Source organism: Danio aesculapii, chromosome 24 (genome assembly GCF_903798145.1).
Source record: "Danio aesculapii chromosome 24, fDanAes4.1, whole genome shotgun sequence".
Lineage (NCBI taxonomy): Eukaryota > Metazoa > Chordata > Actinopteri > Cypriniformes > Danionidae > Danio > Danio aesculapii.
In genome coordinates, this window is record NC_079458.1 from 8279103 (window position 1) to 8303027 (window position 23925).

General features: G+C 33.9%; 1 protein-coding gene across 1 annotated transcript; it reads left to right on the forward strand.

Moving 5' to 3' along the window:
* On the forward strand, nt 1-23428 carry LOC130218160 (epidermal growth factor receptor). Its single transcript, XM_056450239.1, has 17 exons — nt 1-255; nt 2833-2984; nt 5520-5718; nt 5848-5973; nt 7661-7729; nt 7816-7934; nt 8051-8192; nt 8686-8799; nt 8932-9034; nt 9138-9211; nt 10482-10572; nt 14059-14261; nt 15978-16110; nt 17882-17972; nt 18372-18528; nt 19713-19751; nt 23047-23428. Exons 1-17 carry the CDS (start codon nt 144-146, stop codon nt 23133-23135), a joined length of 2013 nt encoding a protein of 670 aa, XP_056306214.1. The 5' UTR covers nt 1-143; the 3' UTR covers nt 23136-23428.
* Nucleotides 23429-23925: the final 497 nt, after the last annotated feature.

The window sequence follows — 23925 nt, forward strand, 5'->3', positions numbered from 1 at the left end:
CTGTACGGAGGAGCGCTCAGAGCCTCAGACACGCTTCACTCGAAGAAGAGCTAGAACGAGACACGCTGCAAGAAAACTATCTCTGTTATGAGCTACATAGTGTTCATTTGACGGATTATCTGAACAGAAACAATGCTTTGAAAATGATTCCACTGATAAACATGAGGTTTACCAAACTGTCTCTGTTCTGTGAATTGGCAATCGTCTATCTTGTGCTGATAAACGCAGGGTGGTGCGCCGTTTCTGAGAGGAAAGGTGAGTGAAGTTGCTTTGATTGTCACTAACTCTTTTTTTGTATTACGTTCTGAAATTTCAGTCCCAAAAGCTTTTTTACACTGATATATAACAGTTTAATACATTTTTAATCAGAATTTACTTTTAATTAAGTATTTTTAACACCTAAAGGTGCTCCATATACTCAGGTCTAAAACAACCCAAATCTGAAATCCATAATAATGTATTTTTAAAGCCATGAGTCTTTCCGTCAATGTGTTTAATTTGGGAACAACAGCAACAGACGATACCACTTATTATTATAACGAATGTTGAGAAGCAGCTTGCTTTTACTTTTCCAAGCATTTAAATGAGCAATTTTTGCATGGCGGAAAATAAAATTGTAAAAAGAAAACTGCCGAATTACATACAGAGAGAAAGACCAAATATAGCATAGACTACAAGCTTTACCTTACAAATTGCATAACAATAAACTAACAATCACTAACATAATATTATAGTTGCTTATGAGCAATTCCAGCGTTATGGAAGTGACATTTGCAGTAAAAACTCAAAACATAAATTCACATAGAAAGTATGTCAACATCATATTGAAACATCTGTTTACATTTTCCAAAACAACTAACCACAGAGTTATGGAATCAGAAAAATATCAATCTGTAAACATTTTTATATTTTAAATGAGGAAAATAAACACGCGTTATGGATGTGACCAAAAAAGTTTGCAAGTTTACAGTACACAACATACTTTGTAAAAATTCTGTGAATTAAACTGCACAACCCAAAATATATTATGCTAATCAAAAGGATAAGTTGGCTTACTATATAACAAAAATTATTTTATTTTGTTTAACATTTTTGCAATCATGAGGAAAAAGCTTTGTTATGGATGTGACATCTCTCTGTTATGGATGTGACAGATTGTGTGACAGAAATTGGCACTTGCATGACTTTGGTAAATCAAATATAATTGTTTGAAAACATTGACAGAGACATTTTTGAATATTCTTAAAGTACTGTAAAATATGTAAAAACGGTTTCACAATTTTGGTGAAAACGTAATTTTTTTCAATTAATTGCTCATGTCTCAAGTTGTTTACCAGATGCAGTGATCATACCATGTTTTTTTGTTTTATTATTATTCTGGCTGTCAGCAAATGCCTCAAAGAGAAAGAGCTGAGTGCACACAATGCTTGAATTTTAATGGAGAGGTCACTAACAGACAATATGTTTGTTTAGTTGATTTAGACAGGCACTATTGTTGCTGTGAAAAATCACGAAACCTTTTGACCTGCAGAACAGCCCAATGAAAATCATTCAACTATAGATATACTGTATTTATGCAAGAAAAAAAAACCTGGACCACAAAACCAGTCACTTTTTTGGCAGAAAAGAACAATAATTTTGACTCATACAATGTATTGCTGGCTGTTGCCAAAAATATACTCATGCAACATAAGTCTGATTTTGCAATCCAAAATGTGATATATTCAAGTGAATTTTCCCCAAGTCAACATATTTGACTATTTGGAGGAAAGCATGGCTCATGTAAGAACACAGAAACCAGATTTACATTTAGGAGTATTCCTGGAAAATCTCTCAGATAGAAAAACAGGATGCGTTTCAACAAATAATGTTGACTGTGATCATGTGGATCAATAGTTTTTGCAACAGTGCAAACTTACTCTACAAACAGCGTTGATCTAGTTATCACAGACTCAAATGTAGTCACCAGCAGGACATATAGAGTTATCTGTTGGAAAACAAGCTTATGGGGTATTTGAGTTATAGGACAAACTCAGAAAAACAAAATCAATAATACTGATTAGATTACTCAGAAACACAGATCATATTATGGCAAGACATCAAGTATTCTAGATCAGTAGTTGTCAAACTGGACTCCAAAGGGTATTTTTATCTATTTTCTTAACATTTGGAAAGACTGAAGGAGCATTATATTTCAAGACCACTTCAGTAAGAACCTGGTCCTTTGTTTACTTCCTTTTTTTTATTATTATTATTTGTTTATTGGTTTTAATTTACAAAATAGAATCCTAAAAACAAAAGAACCAAGACACTCAAAGGTCAAATAGAGTAAGAAACAATATTCAATGTTAAAATATAATAAAATGGTACGAGATATCGATACAAGTGCATGGAGTAGAGAAAATGTCATTTGATTTGGACCAAATTATAATATATTGCTTAGACCAGAATACATAATCAGACAATATTAAAGGGAACGTTTACACCAAAATGAAAGTTTACTCATCACTCTTAATAGCTCCAAAACTTTTGAGTTTCTTCGCAAAATAAAAAAACCTGTAACAGATGACTTCACCAAAAAAAAAACAAATTCTATGGAAGTCAATGCTCTAAACATAGCACTAGCACATATTAAAGAATTAATTACTACCTGTACCCTGTACATTTTCTACATTTCTTATTAAATAAAACAAATTATCTGAAATGATTTAGGCTAGAACTTACACATCTATACAGACAACAACATTCAATATCTAATTAATATAGCTAGTGAAAGTCATTATCTAGTGAAAGGTCATTTATGCTAACCTTGACGTCTGCTCTATTCTCCAGTATGCCAAGGAACCAATTTTAAACTGGCTTCTCTGGGTCATCCGGACGATCACTACAGAGACATGTTGCGCATGTACAGTAACTGTACAGTAGTGCTGGAGAACCTGGAGATCACCTATGCTCAAGGGTACCACGACCTGTCCTTCCTCAAGGTGAGCCACATCACATGCTGGAATATTATTACAAATAAACAAGGGACATTCACAGTAACATGCACAGATAGATTGTTCACTAACAAAATCATATGGTTAGTTTTGATTTCTTGGGGACTTTAATATGACATGTGCATTGTGTTGTGTTGTGTTCATTTATTTTCATTAGGCTTAGTCCCTGATTTGTCAGGGGTCACCACAGCGGAATGAACCGCCAACTATTCCGGCATATGTTTTACGCATCGGATGCCCCTTCAGCCGCAACCCAGTACTGAGAAACACCAATACACTCTAGCAATTACACAGCACTCATACACTACGGTCAATTTACTTCATCCAATTCACCTATAGTGCATGTATTTGGACTGTGAGGGGGAAACCGGAGCACCCGGAGGAAACCCACGTGAACATGGGGAAAACATGCACACTTCACACAGAAACGTCACATGGCCCAGCTGAGACTCGAACCAGTGACCTTTTTGCTGTGAGGTGACAGTGCTAACCACTGAGCCACTATGCCACTCATGTTGTGTTTATTTTAAACCAAAAATGAACACAACAGACAGTAGGTTAAGGAGTTGGATATCTGGTGCAGTCACAACAACCTGGAGCTCAACACGCTCAAAACAGTGGAGATGATAGTGGACTTCAGGAGAAACCCTCTGCTCTCCCTCCACTGAGCATCATGGACAGCATTGTGGCAGCAGTTGAATCATTCAGGTTCCTGGGCACCACCATCTCTCAGGACCTGAAGTGGGACACTCACATTGACTCCATTGTCAAAAAAGCTCAACATAGGCTGTACTTTCTTCGTCAGCTGAGGAAGTTTAACATCCCAAAGGAGCTGCTGAAACAGTTCTACACCTCCATCATTGAATCAGTCATCTGCACGTCAATAACTGTCTGGTTTAGCTCAGCTACCAAATCCAACCCTTGAAGACTACGTCGAATAGTTCGGACTGCCAACTATCGCTGAGCGAATCATTGGTACAACCCTTCCTACTCTCCAAGAACTGTACTTATCCAGAGCGAGCAGAAGAACTGCCAAAATCACTCTGGACCCCTCACACCCAGCACACTGCCTCTTTGAACTGTTACCTTCTGGTCTACGCTTCAGAGCACTGCGCACCAGAACAGCCCGACACAGAAACAGTTTCTTCCCTCAGGCAATCCATCTCATGAACATTTGATGATAATAATTGTGGAACCAACATCACTACCTGCTATGCACTCTTATGCACATATACACTTATTTAACAACACACTTTACATGCTAATTTGCACATAACAGCTGCACATATAACATTGTATATAGTAATATACTTGTATATACACTTGTCAATTTGTATATTTGTATTCAACACTTACTTCTATTTTTAAAATATATTTATTATCTGTTTTTTGTCCTGTCTCTGTAATTCAGTTGCACTGTAGAAGCTCTGTCATGAAAACAAATTCCTCCTATGTGTGAACACACCTGGCAATAAAGCTCTTTCTGATTATGAAAAAATACTAACTTCATCAGAATGGTATGAAGCTGCATATATAAATTTAGAATGAGAGTTAAAAACAAATCAGCTAAAATAAAGGGGAAAGCACAAAGCAGTGAACCGGTGACTTAATCAAGCATTCTTGTCCCTTTAAACTTTTGATTAAGTTTGATGTTTTGACTTTGACTATGGATAACTAAAACGCTTAACTCAGCTGTAACTGTAGTACAAAAGACACATTAAATCAACGTACATTTTTCGTTGCTCCATTTTAACTTACAAATATTTTTGCTTTTATAATGTGATCATTCTAACTGTATTTTAGGAGGCGTGCAGTCTTAAGAATTGCACACCTGAGACACTATTAGAAATAAAGGTCCCAAAAGGGTGTTTTTTTTCTGCAATGCCACAGTAGAACTATTTTTTGTTTTTCAAAGAATCTTTAAATCATTTAATGATCTCTTTACCATGGATATTGGTTCTTCATGAAACCGTAACAGCCAGTAAAGGACCTTATAATTTGGAGTGTACTCATTTAAAAGGATAGTTCACACAAAGATTTTAACTCTGTCACCATTTCCTCACTCTTCCAAACCATTTTAAGTTTCTTTTTTCAGTTGAACAAAAAGGGAGATATTTAGAAAAATGTAACATGTAACCATTGATTTTTAGAGAATTTTTAGATCCTAGGGAAGTCAATAGCTACAGGTTCCCTGTATTCTTTAAAATATCTTCTCTTGTGTTTGTTCATTTTGGGTGAACTATCCCTTTAAATAAACCAATAAAATTTGCATCTAAAAGAAAACCCTACAAATGTATGTGATAAAGCTGGAAAAAAATTGCACACACCTTTTCATTAAAATTTTTCTGCTGATTATCTTTAGTCAATTGTTAATCTGGTCCATTATCAAAATGTAACTAATTGCAGAAAAGATTAACACAGATTTTTTTTTGACAACCTAATTTTGGGTTAAAGACATTAGATCAAACAAATCTAAACAACCTAAATAAAATAGGGCTGACAAAATATTCTATTTCACCACAGAGCATTGAAGAAGTCCGAGGCTACGTGCTTATTGGAGTAAACAGCATCGATGTGATACCCTTGGAAAACCTGCGGCTCATTCGAGGACATTCTCTATTCGATGGCAAATACGCCCTCACTGTAATGTTTAACTACGGCATAAATGAGTCCTCAAAAAACACCAGCGGCCTCAGAGAGCTGCGTTTGAGAAGTCTCTCAGGTAGAACACATTTATATTGTTCACGTGTCTGAATGCAACACAATGTGCTGGACGCAGCCTGCAATATATACTATATATTAATTGACATTTATAGTGAGAGAAGTTTGTTTTTCCATTTTTATATTGCAGAAATTCTTAAAGGTGGAGTTAAAATAACCCACAATCATTTGCTTTGCAACGTGGAGACCATACAGTGGTTGGACATTGTAGAGCATGGCAGCGATGTGCTTGTGTTTAGACAAATCGATCATCAGTGTAAGTCTGTCAGAAACGTTCAATAATACTTTCATTCAGTAAATATGCACAAAGTCATTCAAAAGTCACATTATCTTTTGAATTTTATATTTATCAAAGAATGGATCTGGATAAGAAATGTTTATTACTAAAATGGTCTACATCTCCGATTCCAACTATTTCCATGTGGATTTCTCAGTTGTCTTTCTTCCTTTGGAGAAATTAACTTATGACCTCAACCACAAACAGGACACATTTAGGAGACTTTGGAAACCTCTCCAGTCCTTTCTACACAATATTTTTTTTGTTTTGATTTAGGTTTTTTGTTAACAGATACATTTGTACATGTTAATTGGCAGCACTTGGGCTTTTGTTTGTTTGTCTGTATGTTGGTTTGTGCCATTTCAAAATTCTTAAAAAAAGAATCATGGAAAATGTGCAACACACATGTTCAGTGTTATTGATAATACATTTTTTTTCTTAAAGTCCATATGAAATCAAAATGTTTATGTTTATTTTGGTAATGCACTTAGTTACAATTAATCTGTGCTGTTATTCTACTGAAATGTTTTGGTCATATTTAATCAAAATCTAATCATTTGTTTCCACTCTGGAATGGCAGTCTTTCTCTAAAGATTTCAGTTTGACGGATTGGCAGAAATAAGCTTAGCCACGCCAAGGAGGAGCACAAAAATAAAACCCCCTACTCAACATTCTATTTCAGTTGGAAGTGGGATTTTAACAGGATAGTTCATCCAAAACTGAAAACTCCCTCATCATTTAAAAATGTAAAGTGTATGTGTGTTTCCCAGTGATGGGTTGCAGCTGGAAGGGCATCCGCTGCGTAAAACATGCTGAATAAGTTGGCGGTTCATTCAGCTGTGGTGACCCCTGATTATTAATGGGACTAAGCTGAAAAGAAAATGAATGAATGAAAAAAGTTTATTTTCGAAAGACTTCTGATATTCTTCAATATACTTTAGTGTTTAATACAACAAATAAAACTCATAAGGGTTAGTAAATAGCAAACAAATGATTATTTTGGGGCAAACTATCTTTTTAAATAGCAAATTAGCATATATAAGGATTTTTAGAGAATCATGTGACACTGAAGACTAAAGAAATTTATAATTCAGCTCTGACGGATTGACAGACAGATAGACAGATAAATAGATGGATGGTTGGATAGAGAGACGGAGGGGGAGAGAAAGAGAGAGACGGGGGAGAGAGAGAGAGAGACAGAGGGGAAGAGAGAGAGACAGGGGAGAGAGAGAGAGACGGAGAGGGAGAGAGAGAGAGACGGAGAGGGAGAGAGAGAGACGGGGGAGAGAGAGAGAGAGGGAGAGGGAGAGAGAGAGAGACGGAGAGGGAGAGAGAGAGACGGGGGAGAGAGAGAGAGATGGAGGGGGAGAGAGAGAGAGATGGAGGGGAGAGAGAGAGAGACGGAGGGGGAGAGAGAGAGAGACGGAGGGGGAAAGAGGGGGATGGATGGATGGACGGACGGACAGACAGTCAGATGGCTAGACAGACAGAAAGACATAGAGACAGATAGACAGACAGTCAGAAGACTAGACAGACAGATAGATTGATCGATCAATTATTTGTATAAGAGATTTGCCAAACCATTTAATAAATAAATGTGTGTTTCTTTGTATATCTGTTTTATATTAAAATTTGACATCAAATAAACTCTTTCCTTCATACCCAGGTAGACCGTGTGATTCAGGCTGCAATAGTGGATCATGTTGGGCTCCAGGACCAGAGAACTGCCAGATCTGTAAATGCTACTGCATAATTCTCCATACAGTATATCAATATATGAGTGAACTACATCCTAATGAGCTGTTTGATCTTCCCTGTCAGTGACGCGCCTGAACTGTGCCGAGCAGTGCTCGCGGAGGTGTATGGGCCCCAAACCCATCGACTGCTGCAATGAACACTGCGCCGCCGGCTGCACTGGACCCAAGCCCACAGACTGCCTGGTGCGTGATACACTTCTCTAATATCATGTAGCATATGTCATGTAATATATAAAGATGAAGGTCTTACATTTTTAAGTGTCATTATTATTTAATTTCAAAAGTTCCTTTTTCAACAGGCCTGCAGAGACTTCCAAGACGACGGGACATGCAAGGACTCGTGTCCACCTCTAATGCTGTACGACCCCATTAACTACCAACTCGTTCCCAATCCTAACGGGAAGTACAGCTTTGGAGACACATGTGTGAAGAAGTGCCCTCGTAAGTTTTACTTTTGAGATTACTATGATTATTCTAAAAACAGCAGGTACTGCATATCTTTCCATTAAAGAAGAAATATAAGAATCCCAAAAGTCAAAAAACACCACCAATAATACGCAGAGGAAAAAACATGACGCTGGTCTTCAAAGTTCTGTTTACATGCATACAAGCAAAGACACATCCAGAGATTATGAGCTATGTAAGCAAAGATATAATGAAAGTTCTTTGAGGTGTCTATAGGTTTACTTTAGGTTAACGCTTCACAATACAACTTCAATTCAGTGATACAATTCTGTAGATCTTAAAGGAATAATTCATCCCCCAAAATTGTAATTTGACAACTTTATACTTTGTGATTTTCTCAGTATTCAACTTAAAATAATTTAAATCTCTATTTCAAAAATAAAATTAACACTGCATGGTTGAATACAGCATGTATTGGACACAATCTAGGGGAAACAGCATACTAAATAGCAACATCTCTCTGCTGTAGATAACTTTGTAGTGACTGATAACGCCTGCGTTCGATCCTGCGGCAGTAACATGCAAGAAGTGGAAGAAAACGGCATCATAACGTGCAAGAAATGTGAAGGCTTGTGCCCAAAAGGTCAGCAGCATCATCACAAATTTATTAATACTCCTTTTCTAGTCTTTGTTTTTTGTTGTTATTATATTATATCAGTGTTGCCTGACAGGGATAACTAAATGTAAAATGACTTGATCGTGTGTTTTCATTTAGTGTGTAATGGCCTCGTCACAATCGACGCAACCAACATCGATTCATTCATCAACTGCACTAAAATAAATGGGCACATTACTATATTGCAGTTAACTTTTAAAGGGTGAGATTTTATGGGCTGCTATTTTTTTTTTAATGAATCAGTCAAGCTCTTATAGATGCAATACAGTCAAACTAATGACTTTTTTTAAATGAATGTCTTCAAGAGATGTTTACACAAATACTCCAAGCATGGACCCTGCCAAACTTGACTATTTCAAGACGGTGAAGGAAATTTCAGGTAAAAATGATTTACTTATATTTTTTTAAATTGCATTTAAATATTTATTTGCATTATGCACGAGTGTTATTATTATTGTCAATAGAATATTCCTACAAAAAAACCTTACATAAACTTTAATATAATAAATTTTATAATTACTTAAGCCATTTAAGTTATAATTACTTATTAAGGCCATTTCTACAAATTCTTTATTAAAAAATGTCAGAAAATAGTTACTGCTACTACTAATAATATTATTTACTATTATTAAAACTGTTATAATTATGATATATTATTTAATTATCAATAGGTTATTTCTAAAAAAGCAAACATTACATAAAATAAAATAAAATAACATCTATTGACTGGTAATAAAGCTATTCCTTCAAAGCTTTTATTAAAAATTATCAGAAAATAATTTATAAAATAAATTATTAATAATATAATATTATTAAAAATAATGACAATTAGTATAACAGTAAAAATAATAATTATTATAAAAGTTTTTATTCTATAATTGAAAATATAATAATAATAATAATAATAATAATAATAATAATAATAATAATACTATTCAGTGACTGGAATATTATTTTATTTTTATTATTATTATTATTATTATTATTATTATTATTATCATCATCAACAGGTAATTATGTAATAATACTGGAAGAAGAGACAGTACGGTCTCGATGTGATCTCCTGGCTAAATAAATATAAATAATTATGTAATAGTACATAATACTCTTAATGTTGACAATTATTATTATTATTTACTGTTATAATAATTATTATTAAGGAGTGTTTATAATGTAATAGAAAATATTCAATACAATACATAATAACGATCGCCTCACAGCAAGAAGGTCGCTGGTTCAACTGGGTCAGTTCTGTGTGGAGTTTGTTCTCCCCGTGTTGCCGTGGGTTTCCTCCGGGTGCTCCGGTTTCCCCCACAAGTCCAAAGACATGCGCTGTAGGTGAATTGGGTAAGCTAAAATTGTCCGTAGTCTATGTGTGTGAATGAGTGTGTATGGATGTTTCCCAGTGATGGGTTGCCGCTGGAAGGGCATCCGCTGCGTAAAACATATGCTGGATAAGTTAGTGGTTCATTCCACTGTGGCGACCCCTGATTAATAAAATGACTAAGCTGAAAAGAAAATGAATGAATGAATGAAGAATAATAAATACTATTCAATGGCATTCTATTTAAATATGATCATACAATCAGGACATATGGATGACTTCTAAAAAAAAAGCCATGTTTATCAGTGCGGTTTCATTTTTTTAGGCTACCTATTTATCAAAGACTGGCCTGATCACCTTAAATCCCTCAGTCCCTTTGAGAACCTGGAGATCATCAGAGGAAGAACCAAACTACAGTGAGTCTCATGATATTAGCTTACACACAACTCACTTTCTCTGCATATTAGACCTGTTTTCTCATTGATTGCAGACACTCTTCATCTTTAAAGTCCACATAAACTGGAAACTGTGACCGTAAATTTATTATTTGGTATTGTGGTACAGTTCCTAGAGAAATGGAGTGTTAAATGAGAAAACAGTGGGCGTGGCTTGTTCTTTCTACTGCGAGCTCATTGGATGTGGTAACCACGGCTTGACATTAACACCCGACAACCTGCCAAATGCGGGTAGATTTCAGCTGTGGCAGACACCCCCACTAGCCATTTTGGCTGGTTGAAAATAATTTTTAAATTACATAAATAATTTTCTTAAAAACAGGGTTCAACGATAATGATGACCCAATATGCATGTAAATGCTATCTTAGAATCGCAAAGCAGCTTGAAAATAACTGTGTTCCTGCAAGCAAGAGAAAGCAAGTGAATACCGAATTACTCGCATGCACAGGTGATATGATGCGCGCTCCCGTTTCCTTGCGTGAAGCAACCGTGCCTAAAAACGCAACTGGTGTGATCAGTTCTCTTTGAAATAGACTGGACAATAGGCGATGCTCGTGCCTCCACAGTACTGCTGCTTTCAAAAGCTCCAGATTAAAAAAAAAAAAAAAAAAGTTTTTGTAAGCAGCCGCAGTTGCTGCGTTTGCTTTAACCATTCTTTGAACAGATATTCTTTTAACTATGTGCACATGATCATCCTTTCATTATCACATAAGGTATATGTTTCACCTGCTTTCTTTTGCTTACAGTTATTTTTGTTAATATGATTTAATTATCTTTTTTTACAATAACATGGCTTTAAATTGGAGATTAACTCCCCATTTATGTGTAGTTAACTGGTGATCTGGCATCTTTAGCCAGGACAGATTACAGTGCATAATTTTAGATACATGACAATAAAAATTTTGAAATGTCAATTGTTTTTTTGTTTTTTTTTAAGAAAAGTTTTGCTGATTAAAAAGTACATGCATATAGATATTTTAGCTTGTTTTGACACCTTATTGAACAAAATAATTATTTATGAATTTTTGGTGTGGTCAGAGATACATTTTTTAAATCTTAAATTTTGAGCCCTGAAAAGTCATGTGAAATAAAGAAACAATTGCAATGTGACACTATGAAACCATGACCCAACTTGCTCATAACACACAAAAGTGAAATGAATGAGGCGGCATGTGGACATAACACAAAATCTAAATCAACATATTTTAGCATGTCAAAGTCATAATTATGCATACAAAATATATTTTCCCGACAACAAAATTGTGGCTAGTGAAAATGGCAAGTAGCTAATAATGTTGGAAATCTACTAGCCACAGTGGCTGGTGAGCAAATAAGTTAAAGGTGCAGTATGTAAGTTTGACACCTAGTGATTGAACTAGGTATTGCATTCCTGGATCAAAACAAGCGCAAGCGCATGTTGCCAGACTGACAACACCAACAGCAAGACTATCGTTGTAAATAAAAGCAACGGCACATGATAGAAGGAATATTTTTCATATTATAGGAGTTTTTGTTCTAACCAACACCTCAAGTTGATATATTAGAAATGGCTTCTATTACTCACAGGTGAACAACAAGATAAACTGATCACCTCAGGTACAGCTCATGTGCTTTATTTAGTGTTAAATGCTAATAATGTGAGTTGAATGCCATTTTACATGACATTGCTGTATACAGAAAGCAGCAGCAGATAGTTCCCCTCAGATCTTAAAAATAAAATAAACCGTTTGAAATTGAACTTTAGAATTGTACCTCACTATCAGTGATTCAGCATGTACATTTAATAATGTTTAAGATTTAATATGTATTAATTAGATTAACCTTACCATTTTGGTAACACATGTTCTGTGCTTCCAAATGGCTGTATTTAAATTTCTGTTGTGTTTCGTTTGGTGCAAACAGACAAATTGCTTATCACTGCAAATCTCCTCATGTAGCGGGTTGTTAGCACACAAGATTACAATGTAAACTGCTAGCCTAATGTATACGCTCATAATATTTATTTGCTAATTAATAACCTCAGAAGGAACGAATTTCGGAGTCTGCTACTGTCCACTGGAGGTCGCATTTCGGTCACTGACGCATGCTTTAAAAGTCTTCTGCTGCGTCCCAATTCGCATACTTACACTACACCCTAAAAGTATGTACTTTTTCTGTGAAGGAAAAGTACACACTTTTGAGTGTGTAACAGAAGAGCATGCAAGCTATTGGGACATACTACTTCCTCATTAACAGATCATTGTGTTGCTTAGTTACGAGCCCTGTCAATCATCCACACATCATCCACATTTCTTTCATATTTAATTTCCTACCTTATTGGAGAAGCAGCAGCAGCAGGTTAATCTCCCATTCACAAGTCTTTCATGTAGAGAAATCTCCTCAGGTGTTTGGATAATTCTGCATTCAGACATTAATGTCCAAACACGTCTTTATATAATTTCAGTATTGTTGTTGCAGATGAAATATAACACCGAAAATGCGAATAAAACATCTCCCAGTGGGCTAGATATTAATTAATAGTCATACAAACATCTTTACCGAAGCCTTTCTACTTGACGGTTGGTCTCGCGCATCCATCATGTTTGTAGTTTGTTTATACTTTTCACCTGCGTTTGTAGTTCTAAATCGGATTCACGTCCTACGCACAATGTATTGTGGGCAATATCAGCGGTTAGAGTATGGACGCTTCTACACTTCATACCATACGGGAACCTTTGGCATACTCTTTTCAACATACTACAATTTGGGACATACTAATTCTACTTTCAAATACTATTTAGGGTGGATAGTATGCGAATTGCTACGCAGCATTCCTGACTGAATGAATGAAAAATGTGGTTTTCCAACAAGGCAACCCGGGGTGCTGAATTATAATTGGGTAAGCTGGCATTGGGCAGGTTAAAAAAATCATAAACAAGACGGAAAAACACAGTTTCAAAGCCTAATATCTGACTTCAGTATTGTTTTTTAAATAAACAATAATGTTCACTTGGCATGTTTCTTAAATATCTGCAAACATATTATGGTATTTTTATGCTTTAGAAGAGTCAAAAACTTACATACAGCACCTTTAATGTCAAGCCCTGGTAGTAACGTAGGCATTTCATTCAAAAAGATCAGTAAAAGGGTTTGGGGAGAGTTATTACAGCCTAACAGACTCCTCACAATTTCTGTTTGTTGTCAAAACTGACAGTTGGAGGGGCGTGGTTAAGTTTGCTAGCCACACCCAATACTTCAGACAGACCTAATCTGAGAATTTAACTGACAGGAAGTGCATTTTCAGATTTCAATTTTAGGGCAAGCTAATTGTTTTTTCTTAATGACGTGCACAGATGAATTGTTCACCACAAAACCAGCAATGTGAGTTAACAAAATCAATATGGTTAGTTTTGATTCCAAGTGTACTTTTAATAGTGTTGTTCTCTTTACCTCTATCACAAATGCAGAAGCACCATCAGTTTTGCAGCTCTGAATATTCCTCATCTGGAGCATCTGGGTCTGCATTCGCTGAAGGAGATCAGTGATGGAGATGTGGTGGTTAGGAACAATCCTCAGCTGTGTTACGCAGACAGCAGATACTGGCAGAAGCTCTTCAGATCTGAGCAACAGCGCATACGCACTGCAAACAACGCAGCACCTCACATCTGTGGTATTGGACAGAGTTCATATTTCAGTTTCAACAACTGACTTGTAATTGTTATTTCAGCTTTAGTGTCCTGATTCACTAAGACAAAACAAAAAACTAAATCAATGGTTCACACGTATAATTTGAGTAATTGAGCTGAATACACTGAAAAAAAAAAATATTCATTTACATTTACATTTAGTCATTTAGCAGACGCTTTTATCCAAAGCAACTTACAAATGAGGACAAGGAAGCAATTTACACAACTATAAGAGCAGCAGTGAACAAGTGCTATAGACAAGTTTCAGATGTGTAAAGTCTTAGAAGCAAAGCTTTAGAATTTTTTTTTTTTTTTTTTTTTGAGAGAGAGAGAGAGAGAGTACAGTTAGTGGTATAGCCAGAAAGGCAGTTACAGATTAGGAAGGAAAGTGAAGACTAAATAGTTGAGTTTTTAGTCGTTTCTTGAAGACAGCAAGTGACTCTGCTGTTCTGATGCAGTTAGGGCGTTCATTCCACCAACTGGGCAGATTGAATGCGAGAGTTCGGGAAAGTGATTTCTTCCCTCTTAGGGATGGAACCATGAGGCGACGTTCATTCACAGAATGCAAGTTTCTGCAATAGTGAGAGCAGATAAGAAGGAGCAACGCCAGAGGTCGCTTTGTAAGCAAACATCAGAGCTTTGAATTTGATGCGAGCAGCAACTGGCAGCCAGTGCAAACGGGTGAGTAGCGGAGTGACGTGCTCTTTTGGGTTCATCAAAGACCACTCGTGCTGCTGCGTTCTGAAGCAGCTGAAGAGGTTTGATAGAGTTAGTGGAAGCCCGGCTAGTAGAGAGTTGCAATAATCCAGTTTGGAGAGAACAAGAGCTTGAACAATAAGTTGAGCTGCATGTTCAGATATGAAGGGTCAGACCTTTCTGATGTTATAGAGTGCGAATCTGCAAGATCGAGCAGATCTAGAAATGTGGTCAGAGAAGTTTAGTTGGTCATCAATCGTTACTCCAAGGCTTTTTACCATTTTGCAAAACAGTTTATTTAACTGCACATTGACTTTAAATTAACAATAAATAAATGGATATATAAATGGATAGACAAACAGAGCACTTTAGTATTCATTTTCAGTTTCTCTGGATTTAATAGAATTATTTGGTATGTGCTTAAGTAAAAATGTTAATATTAGCTTTATTTTATAAGGGTCTGATAATATTTCTTCATGGTTTACAAATAAAAAAAAATTGTCATTTTGAGTTTTTTTTTCCGAAAATTATAATAGGTCGAAATAAAAAATGTTTTCACTTGTTAAGATTGAAAATACAATGAGGTAAAAAATCCATACATGCTTGAAATAACTTTAAACATTTGCATTTAAACCTTTGAAAAAAGAACAAGAAATGAGAAAATAATAAAAATAAATAAATAACAAAATATAAAAATATATAAATAAATAACAAATAAACAAATAAAGTTTATTAATAATAATAAAAAATAAACAAATAAATAAAATAAAAAAATATATATACACAGATTTATATAATGAATAATAATAATACCAAGAGGAGAAAAATTAAATAAAATAAAAAGGTTGAAGGAGGTGATGGGGGGAAACTCAGGGCTATTATAACAAATATGGATTTCTTAACTCTTAAAATGTTGTTTAAATATAAATACAAACATGAACATGTATACATGTAAACATGTCTGAAAACGAAACATAATTTGACGAGTCATCATTATTTTTTAGAGCAGCAGAACAGCACCTGTGACAGTATGTGTGGAGATGAAGGCTGTTGGGGTCCGGGGCCGTCCATGTGTGTCTTCTGTCAGCACGCCAGCCGTAGGGGACGCTGTGTCAGTCACTGCAACCTGCTGGACGGGTGAGAGTGCAATATTTCAGAAAGAAAAACATCTTAAAAATCTTAAAGGCAGGTACTCGATCAAGCCAAACTACAGTAAAAAAAGTAAAAAGTAAAAAAAAAAAAAAAAAAAGCAATTTTTAGCTCTAAAAAGACAATTTTAATTTGACGATGTTTCACTTGACCTGATGAAGACCATGTAGGTTGAAACATGGTCAAAATAAATGAGTCTTTTCAAAGCTGACTTTTTAGCATTCTTACTCATCATCTGGTCACATTTTACAATAAGGATAAAGTAGTTAATTTATTTACCTGCATAATAATATAATAAAAATTCAAATATAAAAATAACTAATATTTTTAAAAATAGTATTAATTAATTACATTTATCTTGGTGTGACTCTGGAGTCAGAAATGAGTTTCAATAGTCATGTCAAAGCAATAACTAAATCAGCATACGATCATCTCAAAAACATTGCAAGAATTAGATGCTTTGTTTCCAGTGAAGACTTAGAGAAACTTGTTCATGCCTTTATCAGCAGCAGGGTGGATTACTGTAACGGCCTCCTCACTGGCCCCCCCAAAAAGACAGTTGCACCTCATCCAGAATGCTGCGGCCAGAATTCTGACCAGAACCAGAAAATCAGAGCACATCACACCTGTCCTCAGGTCTTTACACTGGCTTCCAGTTACATTCAGAATAGATTTTAAAGTATTATTACTTCTCTATAAATCACTAAATGGCCTAGGACCTCAATACATTGCAGATTTGCTCACTGAATACAAACCCATCAGATCGTCAGATCTTTAGGATCATATAAACTAGAAATTCAGTTCAGAGTTCAGAGAAAGCAGGATGATTCCGTCTTCAGCTACTGCACCCCTCGCTGCTGGAATCAGTTACCAGAAATGATCAGATGGGCTCCAACATCAGGCACATTCAAATCAAGACTGAAAACACATCTGTTTAGCTGTGCCTTTACTGAATGAGCATTGTGCTACGTCCGACAGATCACACTATTATGTCTTTCTTTTCTTTTTTCATTCTTTTATAACCTGTTTTACCACATTTTAATAACTTCAATCATTTTTATTATTTGTTTTTTTTTATTTTCTTATACTTGATGTACTTTTTTCATTCTTGTTTATGTAAAGCACTTTGAATTGCCACTGTGTTTGAAATGTGCTACATAAATAAACTTGCCTTACTTTTCGGCTGAGTCCCTTAATTAATCAGGGGTCGCCACAGTGGAATGAACCACCAACTTATCCAGCTTAGGTTTTACGCAGCTGATGCCCTTCCAGCCACACCCAACACTGGGAAACACCCATACATTCTTGCATTCACACACATACACTACAGCCAATTTATAGAGCATGTCTTTGGACTGTAGGGGAGAGATCGGAGCACCCGGAGGAAACCCACGCGAACAGAGTATCAATTATATTATATATTATATATATATATATATATATATATATATATATATATATATATATATATATATATATATATATATATACATATACACATAAAATATAAAAATAATAAATTATGTCAATAAATCAGCTCAGTTGTTATATAACTGTATTCTATAGTAAGTTGTTGTCTTGCATCATATTCATCACCAGTAAACTGTTCGGTTCGAAATGCAATATGAGATGAATGTGTTTTTATTTTCCATAATTAATGAATTAACACTTAAAACTGCAGTCCTAATATAAATATATAACCCAGACAGTATCGTCTGCTGATGTGTACTGTTGTTCTCTACATGTGATGTTTTTACAGACACCCTCGAGAGTACATGTCAAATAATGTGTGTTTGGCTTGTGACCCACAATGCAAAACTCTAAACGGGACGGCAAGTTGTCATGGGCCGGTATGTCACACTGTTCAGTGTTTAAAAGCCCAAATGAATCATATAGTGATGCTTAAAGGGACAGTTCACCCAAAAATAAAAATCTACTCACCCTTCAATCATTTGAATTCATTTATTCTGATGAAACAAATCTAATAAATAATGAAAATCTGTAACCATTGACATTCACAGTAGAAAAACAAATACTATGGAAGTCAATAGTTACAGGTATTCAACATTTTTCAAAAAATCTTCCTTTGTGTTCAACAGAAGAAAAGAAAGGTTTGGAACAAGGTTGAGTAAATGATGACAGAATTAACATTTTGAAGTGAACTATCCCTTTAATAAGCTTTAAAGTCACGTTTCTGTTCCAATAGGTGTCGTATGTGTTAAAATGGTTTTCTTTTTCTGTCTTTTTAGGGTGCTGATCAGTGTACAGAGTGTGCTCACTTTAAAGATGGGACACACTGCGTGACACAGTGTGCACACAAAGTGCAAGGCCTTAATAACAGACTAGTCTGGACATACCCAGACAAAGCAGACAGTGCCAGCCATGCCATACTAACTGTACACAAGGGTAAGAACAAGATATTGCTGAATTATTATTATTCCTTTACTATTATTATAAATTCTATATAGTTGAAGTCAGAATTATTAGCCCTCCTGAATTATTTTTTCCCTAATTTTTGTTTAATGGAAAGAAGATTTCTCAACTCATTTCTAATAACTGATTTCTTTTATCTTTGTCATGATGACAGCACATAATATTTTACTAGATATTTGTCAAGATACAACTGTAGTATTTAACTAAAGTGACATTTTAAGGCTTTTACTAGGTTAATTAGGCAAGTTAGGGTAAATAAGTCATTGTATAACGATGGTTTGTTCTGTATACAATCAAATTAAATATTGTTTAAGGGTGCTAATAATTTTAACCTAAAATGGTTTTTAAAACATTTTAAAACTGCTTTTCTTCTATCTAAAATAAATCAAATAAGACTTTCTCTAGAAGAAATATATTATCAGACATACTGTGAAAAATTCCTCGCTCCGTTAAACATTATTTGGGAAATATTAAAAATAAAAAAACACAGAAGGGCAAATAATTTTGACTTCAACTGTATGTTTATTATGAATAATATATTATTTTGGTCACACTTTATTTTTAAGGCACACTTCTTGCTATTAATAAACCATTAACTGTGACTTAACTCTTAATTTCCTGCTTATTAATAGTTGTTATCAGAATAACAAAAGAGCTTAATAGGCATGTTTACACATTAAAGAAATTTGTATTCATGACAGAAGTATCCACAGTGTAACAAAATCACAGCTACTGGAAAAAACACTGATAATAAAAGGAGTTTTTAAAAAGTAAACAGAATACAAAATATATAAATTACAAATGCAGGTACATTGCTATATACACCAACTATTGTATGTGTAGCTATATTGTGTTAATTGAAAGGTAAACTATGAGTTATGGTTAAATAAATAAATGTATATACAGCATGTCTATAAATAATGTTGTTGTTCCACAAGGAACTAGACTAACATCATTCAGAATATGTATTTATTAAGTACTTAAAAAACAGCCAATATCTTAATAATATTCACAGTGAGAATCGTTCCTTAAACCAAAGTATTACCGTCATTTCTTGGTTATTAAACAGAATTAAATATTTGATAATTAACAGGCATAATAAATACTTCAACTTAAGATTTGTGTAATTAGTTTTGTAATGTGTGTGTTTATTATAGGTGCAGTGGACCAGGACTGCATGGCTGTGAACCGAAAGGGTGCAGTAAATTATGAGTTCCTTTATATTGTTGCTATTCTTCAGCATTAAAGTCTGCATGAAATCAGAATTTGCAATGTTTATATTGCCTATAGTCTTAAGGTGAAAAATTAATGCATTCTGTTATTATAATGAGAAAATAAAATGGTTTGTTTTAATTAATTTTCATTAAAATCTGATCATTTGCTTCCGCTCTGGAACAGCAGTCCTCCACTGATGTCAGTTTGACAGCTTTTGTGAAATATGCATAGCCACGCCCCTCCAACCAATAGTTTGCTGCAAGTGAAAGATGAATGAAGTACAAAAGAAAGCCACGCCCCCTACTTAATATTCAATTTCAGTTGGAAATACATCAACTTCTGGTTCCCTCTTTTTTAGCAGATCAATAATTAATTCTAATAAATTAATTCTGATTTATCGGCGTACAGTAAAACACAGAACAGAAAAATGTCCTAGAATTAAAATAAAAGACTTAGCAGTAGGTAGCTTGATCGCCTCGCAGCAAGAAGGTCGCTGGTTCAAGCCGCGGCTGGGTCAGTTGTTATTTCCGTGTGGAGTCTGCATGTTCTCCCCGTGTTGGCGTGGGTTTCCTCTGGGTGTTCCGGTTTCCCCCACAGTCCAAAGACATGTGCTATAGGTGAATTGAATAAATTAAATTGGCCATAGTGTATGTGTGTGAATAGGAATGTATGTATGGGTTTCCCAGTAATGGGTTGCGGCTGGATGTGCATCCGCTGTGTAAAACATGCGGATAAGTGGCGGGCCCCCGGATTAATAAAGGGACTAAGCTGAAAAGAAAATGAATCTTTCCAAATATTACCTATTAAATGAATGTAAAAAATATTTTGCTTATATTTTAGTCTGAGCTGAGCCTGTTGTGTGATCTGTGCATGTAGCAGCACTATTCCATCTCTGTTATTTTAAAGCAGTGGGGAAAACCCAAAATTGTGTGGACAATCGTGAAAGTATGTTCAGCTATATAGTATGGGAGAGACGGTGCTTTCAGGTCACATAAAAGAAACATTTGTTGAAACTTTATCAACTGGCTTTCCCTGCATTTTTATGACAATATACAACTTTTATATCTCTTACACTCAAAAAAAAATAAAAAATAAAAATAAATAATCTTTATATATATATATATATATATATATATAATATATATATATATATATATATATATATATATATATATATATAAAATAGATACCACATACACACTTTTTCTTTTTTTTTGCTGTTCAAATACTTATTTAAAATAAGCTCAATCAACATAATTATTGAGATTTCATTGGGACAGCTTAATCTTCATTTTTATTTTCAATCCACATAAATTTGTTAAAAGTGTTAAGTTAACTTCATCGATTTGTGTTGGGACAATATGAATGAATTGTGTGGAACCCTGCATTTTTACAGTGTATTTTGTTACTATTTCAATCAATAATAAAACACATTACCATTGAACCACTTAACAAATGAAGTTAACAAGTAATCTCTGAGCGAGTCATTCACAGTGAGATGAATTTCACAATAATCGTTTTTCAACGACTCTGAATTAATAATTCAGTGACCAAGAAAGAGATCTGGCGCCACCCACTGGACATTTTGGTTTCAATTGAATGTGGCCTGTAATTAAAAAAAAAGAACGTAATACTTTGATATTCAGCATTTGGAAAAATCAGATCATTAAAATAAATACAGTGCTCAGCATAACTGAGTACACACATTTTGAAAATGAATATTTTTTTTACCCATTTCTGTGAATATAGGCAATGTGTTTTGGTGCATTTAAACAAAACAGATTCATTAACATTTATAATTATTAGAATAATATTTTAGTCACAGAACATCTTTTAGAAATAGAAAGATCAATATTCCAAAAACAATTACAAAATACAAAATTTTCAATTACATTTTATATACAGTTGAAATCAGAATTATTTTTATTTATTTATTTTTTGTCTTTTAAACATTTCCCACAATGACGGTTTAACAGAGCACGGAAATTTCCCAGTATGTCTGATAATATTTTTTCTCTGGAGAAAGTCTGATTTGTTTTATTTCAGCTACAATAAAAGCAGTTTTTAATTTAAAAAAAAAAACATTTAAGGACAAAACTATTAGCCCCTTTAAGCATTATTTTTTTTTGATAGTCTAACAGAACAAACCCTCATTAATACAATAACTTGCCTAATTACCCCTAACCTGCCCATTTAACCTAATTAACCTAGTTAAGCCTTTAAATGTCACTTTAAGCTGTATAGAAGTGTCTTGAATAACATTTATTAAATATTATGTACTGTCATCAGGGCAAAAATAAAATAAATCAGTGATTAGAAATGAGTTATTAAAACTATTATGTTTAGAAATGTGTTGAAAAAACTTCTCTTCGTTAAACAGAAATAAACAGAGGGCTAATAATTCAGGAGGGCTAATAATTCTGACTTCAACTGTACTTTTTGCTTCTTTTGATTTTTCTCTTTTTTTATTTGTATTTAATATTTTTCTCTAACATATAAATTTGGGCTAACTTATATTGCTAGATTAGATCCAGATTTGGTTTCAGTACTGACTAAACTAATGTATATGGGACAAATACAACATTATATATCTCTCTATTAAATATATTAACTTAAAAGATTTATGATGGGTGTACTCATATATGCTCTATACACTGTATACATTTAAGGTGAAATATGACATCTAAGATGTGAATAAACGCCATTTAAGAAAGACAGCATTTCAATGCTGATAATTGGCTTTGGATTAACAAAAATATTTTGCTTAGAATAATATACTATATGCTGTGCTATGCTATACTATAGAAGATTATAACAATTAGCATCTTATATAATTTGATGAGAAGTAAGTGCAAATATGTAATTTACTACAGTTGTAAAGTGCTGGAACAGATTGAAAATGCAACATGAAAGTGCTTAAAGTCCTTTAATTTGACTATGGAAAAGGTGTAAGAGCCGTCTGTTGCCCCAACCCCCTACTAAAAGTACTAGCAAACTAAATAAAAATTAATTAAATCAAAATGGCCAAAAAAAAAAAATCCCTAAATCACTAGAAAATAAAATCACTAAAACTTAATAAAATCTAATTAATATTAATTAAAATGAATTCTAATTAAACAGAATAATGTATATATATTATATATATATATATATATATATATATATATATATATAATATATATATATATATATATATATATATATATATATATATATATATACGTAATAAATGATCATACCTGTAGGTCATTACTCTGTTCTTGGTTCTTGATACAGATCTTGCCTTGGCCCTGTGGATCAATCAGCAAAGGATAACGAAAAGCTTTCTTGACGATGATGCCGTTCTGAATAGATTTCATCATTAGGGAGACCCTGCAGGTTCCATTCTCCTATTGTGGTGTTATCCACCAGCATGTTGATCAAATTAAAGTTCTGCGGGGAAAACCATTGTATACGATTTATAAGCTGTAAAAACAAGCTTGAATATAAAACTGATTTTATATATCATTTATATATAACTCTTATAGGTAACTCTTTACTTGAAGAGGTCATAAACATGATTGTCATGAGGGCATAATAATTGTGTCATGAATATTTTTCACTTCTTCACTGGAACAAGCTATATTTTTCATTCAAATGTTTCATTAAAGGTGTCATTACTGTGTTTGAATCATTTTAAGAGTGTCATTAATATTTAATGACATTTTAATGTCATAATATATATAATTATATATATATATATATATATATATATATATATATATATATATATATATATATATATATATATATATTAATGACTCTTATAAAACTTCATGACATTTATAATGGCTTCATGACAATCATGTTTATGACAGGATTTATGACAGAAATTTTGTCATCTTGGTTGTGATTTTTTTTTGTTTAATATCAAATTGTCATACCTAACAATGTCATCTGTGCATTCAAAATGTCATGACTGAGCGAATTTTATAAGCCTGCATAAATTGTCCATTCATGTGTCATATCATGATTATAAAGGTTTCATGACAACTTATGAACACATGCCAATCAAGTATGTTTTACCCCGATTTGATGTTGAAATGAACAAACCTCGCTGTAAGGAATGTGCCTGCTGGCCATCTCTTTCTTCCACTATTGCATGAGAAGAGTTCT

Bases quoted from the DNA above. Each gene is read 5' to 3' on its own strand.
- LOC130218160 (XM_056450239.1), top strand. From the start codon at position 144: ATGATTCCACTGATAAACATGAGGTTTACCAAACTGTCTCTGTTCTGT. The intron at 5,719-5,847 runs GTAGAACACATT...TTTATATTGCAG, and splicing joins GCGTTTGAGAAGTCTCTCAG to AAATTCTTAAAGGTGGAGTT. The intron at 7,935-8,050 runs GTGCGTGATACA...CTTTTTCAACAG, and splicing joins CCAAGCCCACAGACTGCCTG to GCCTGCAGAGACTTCCAAGA.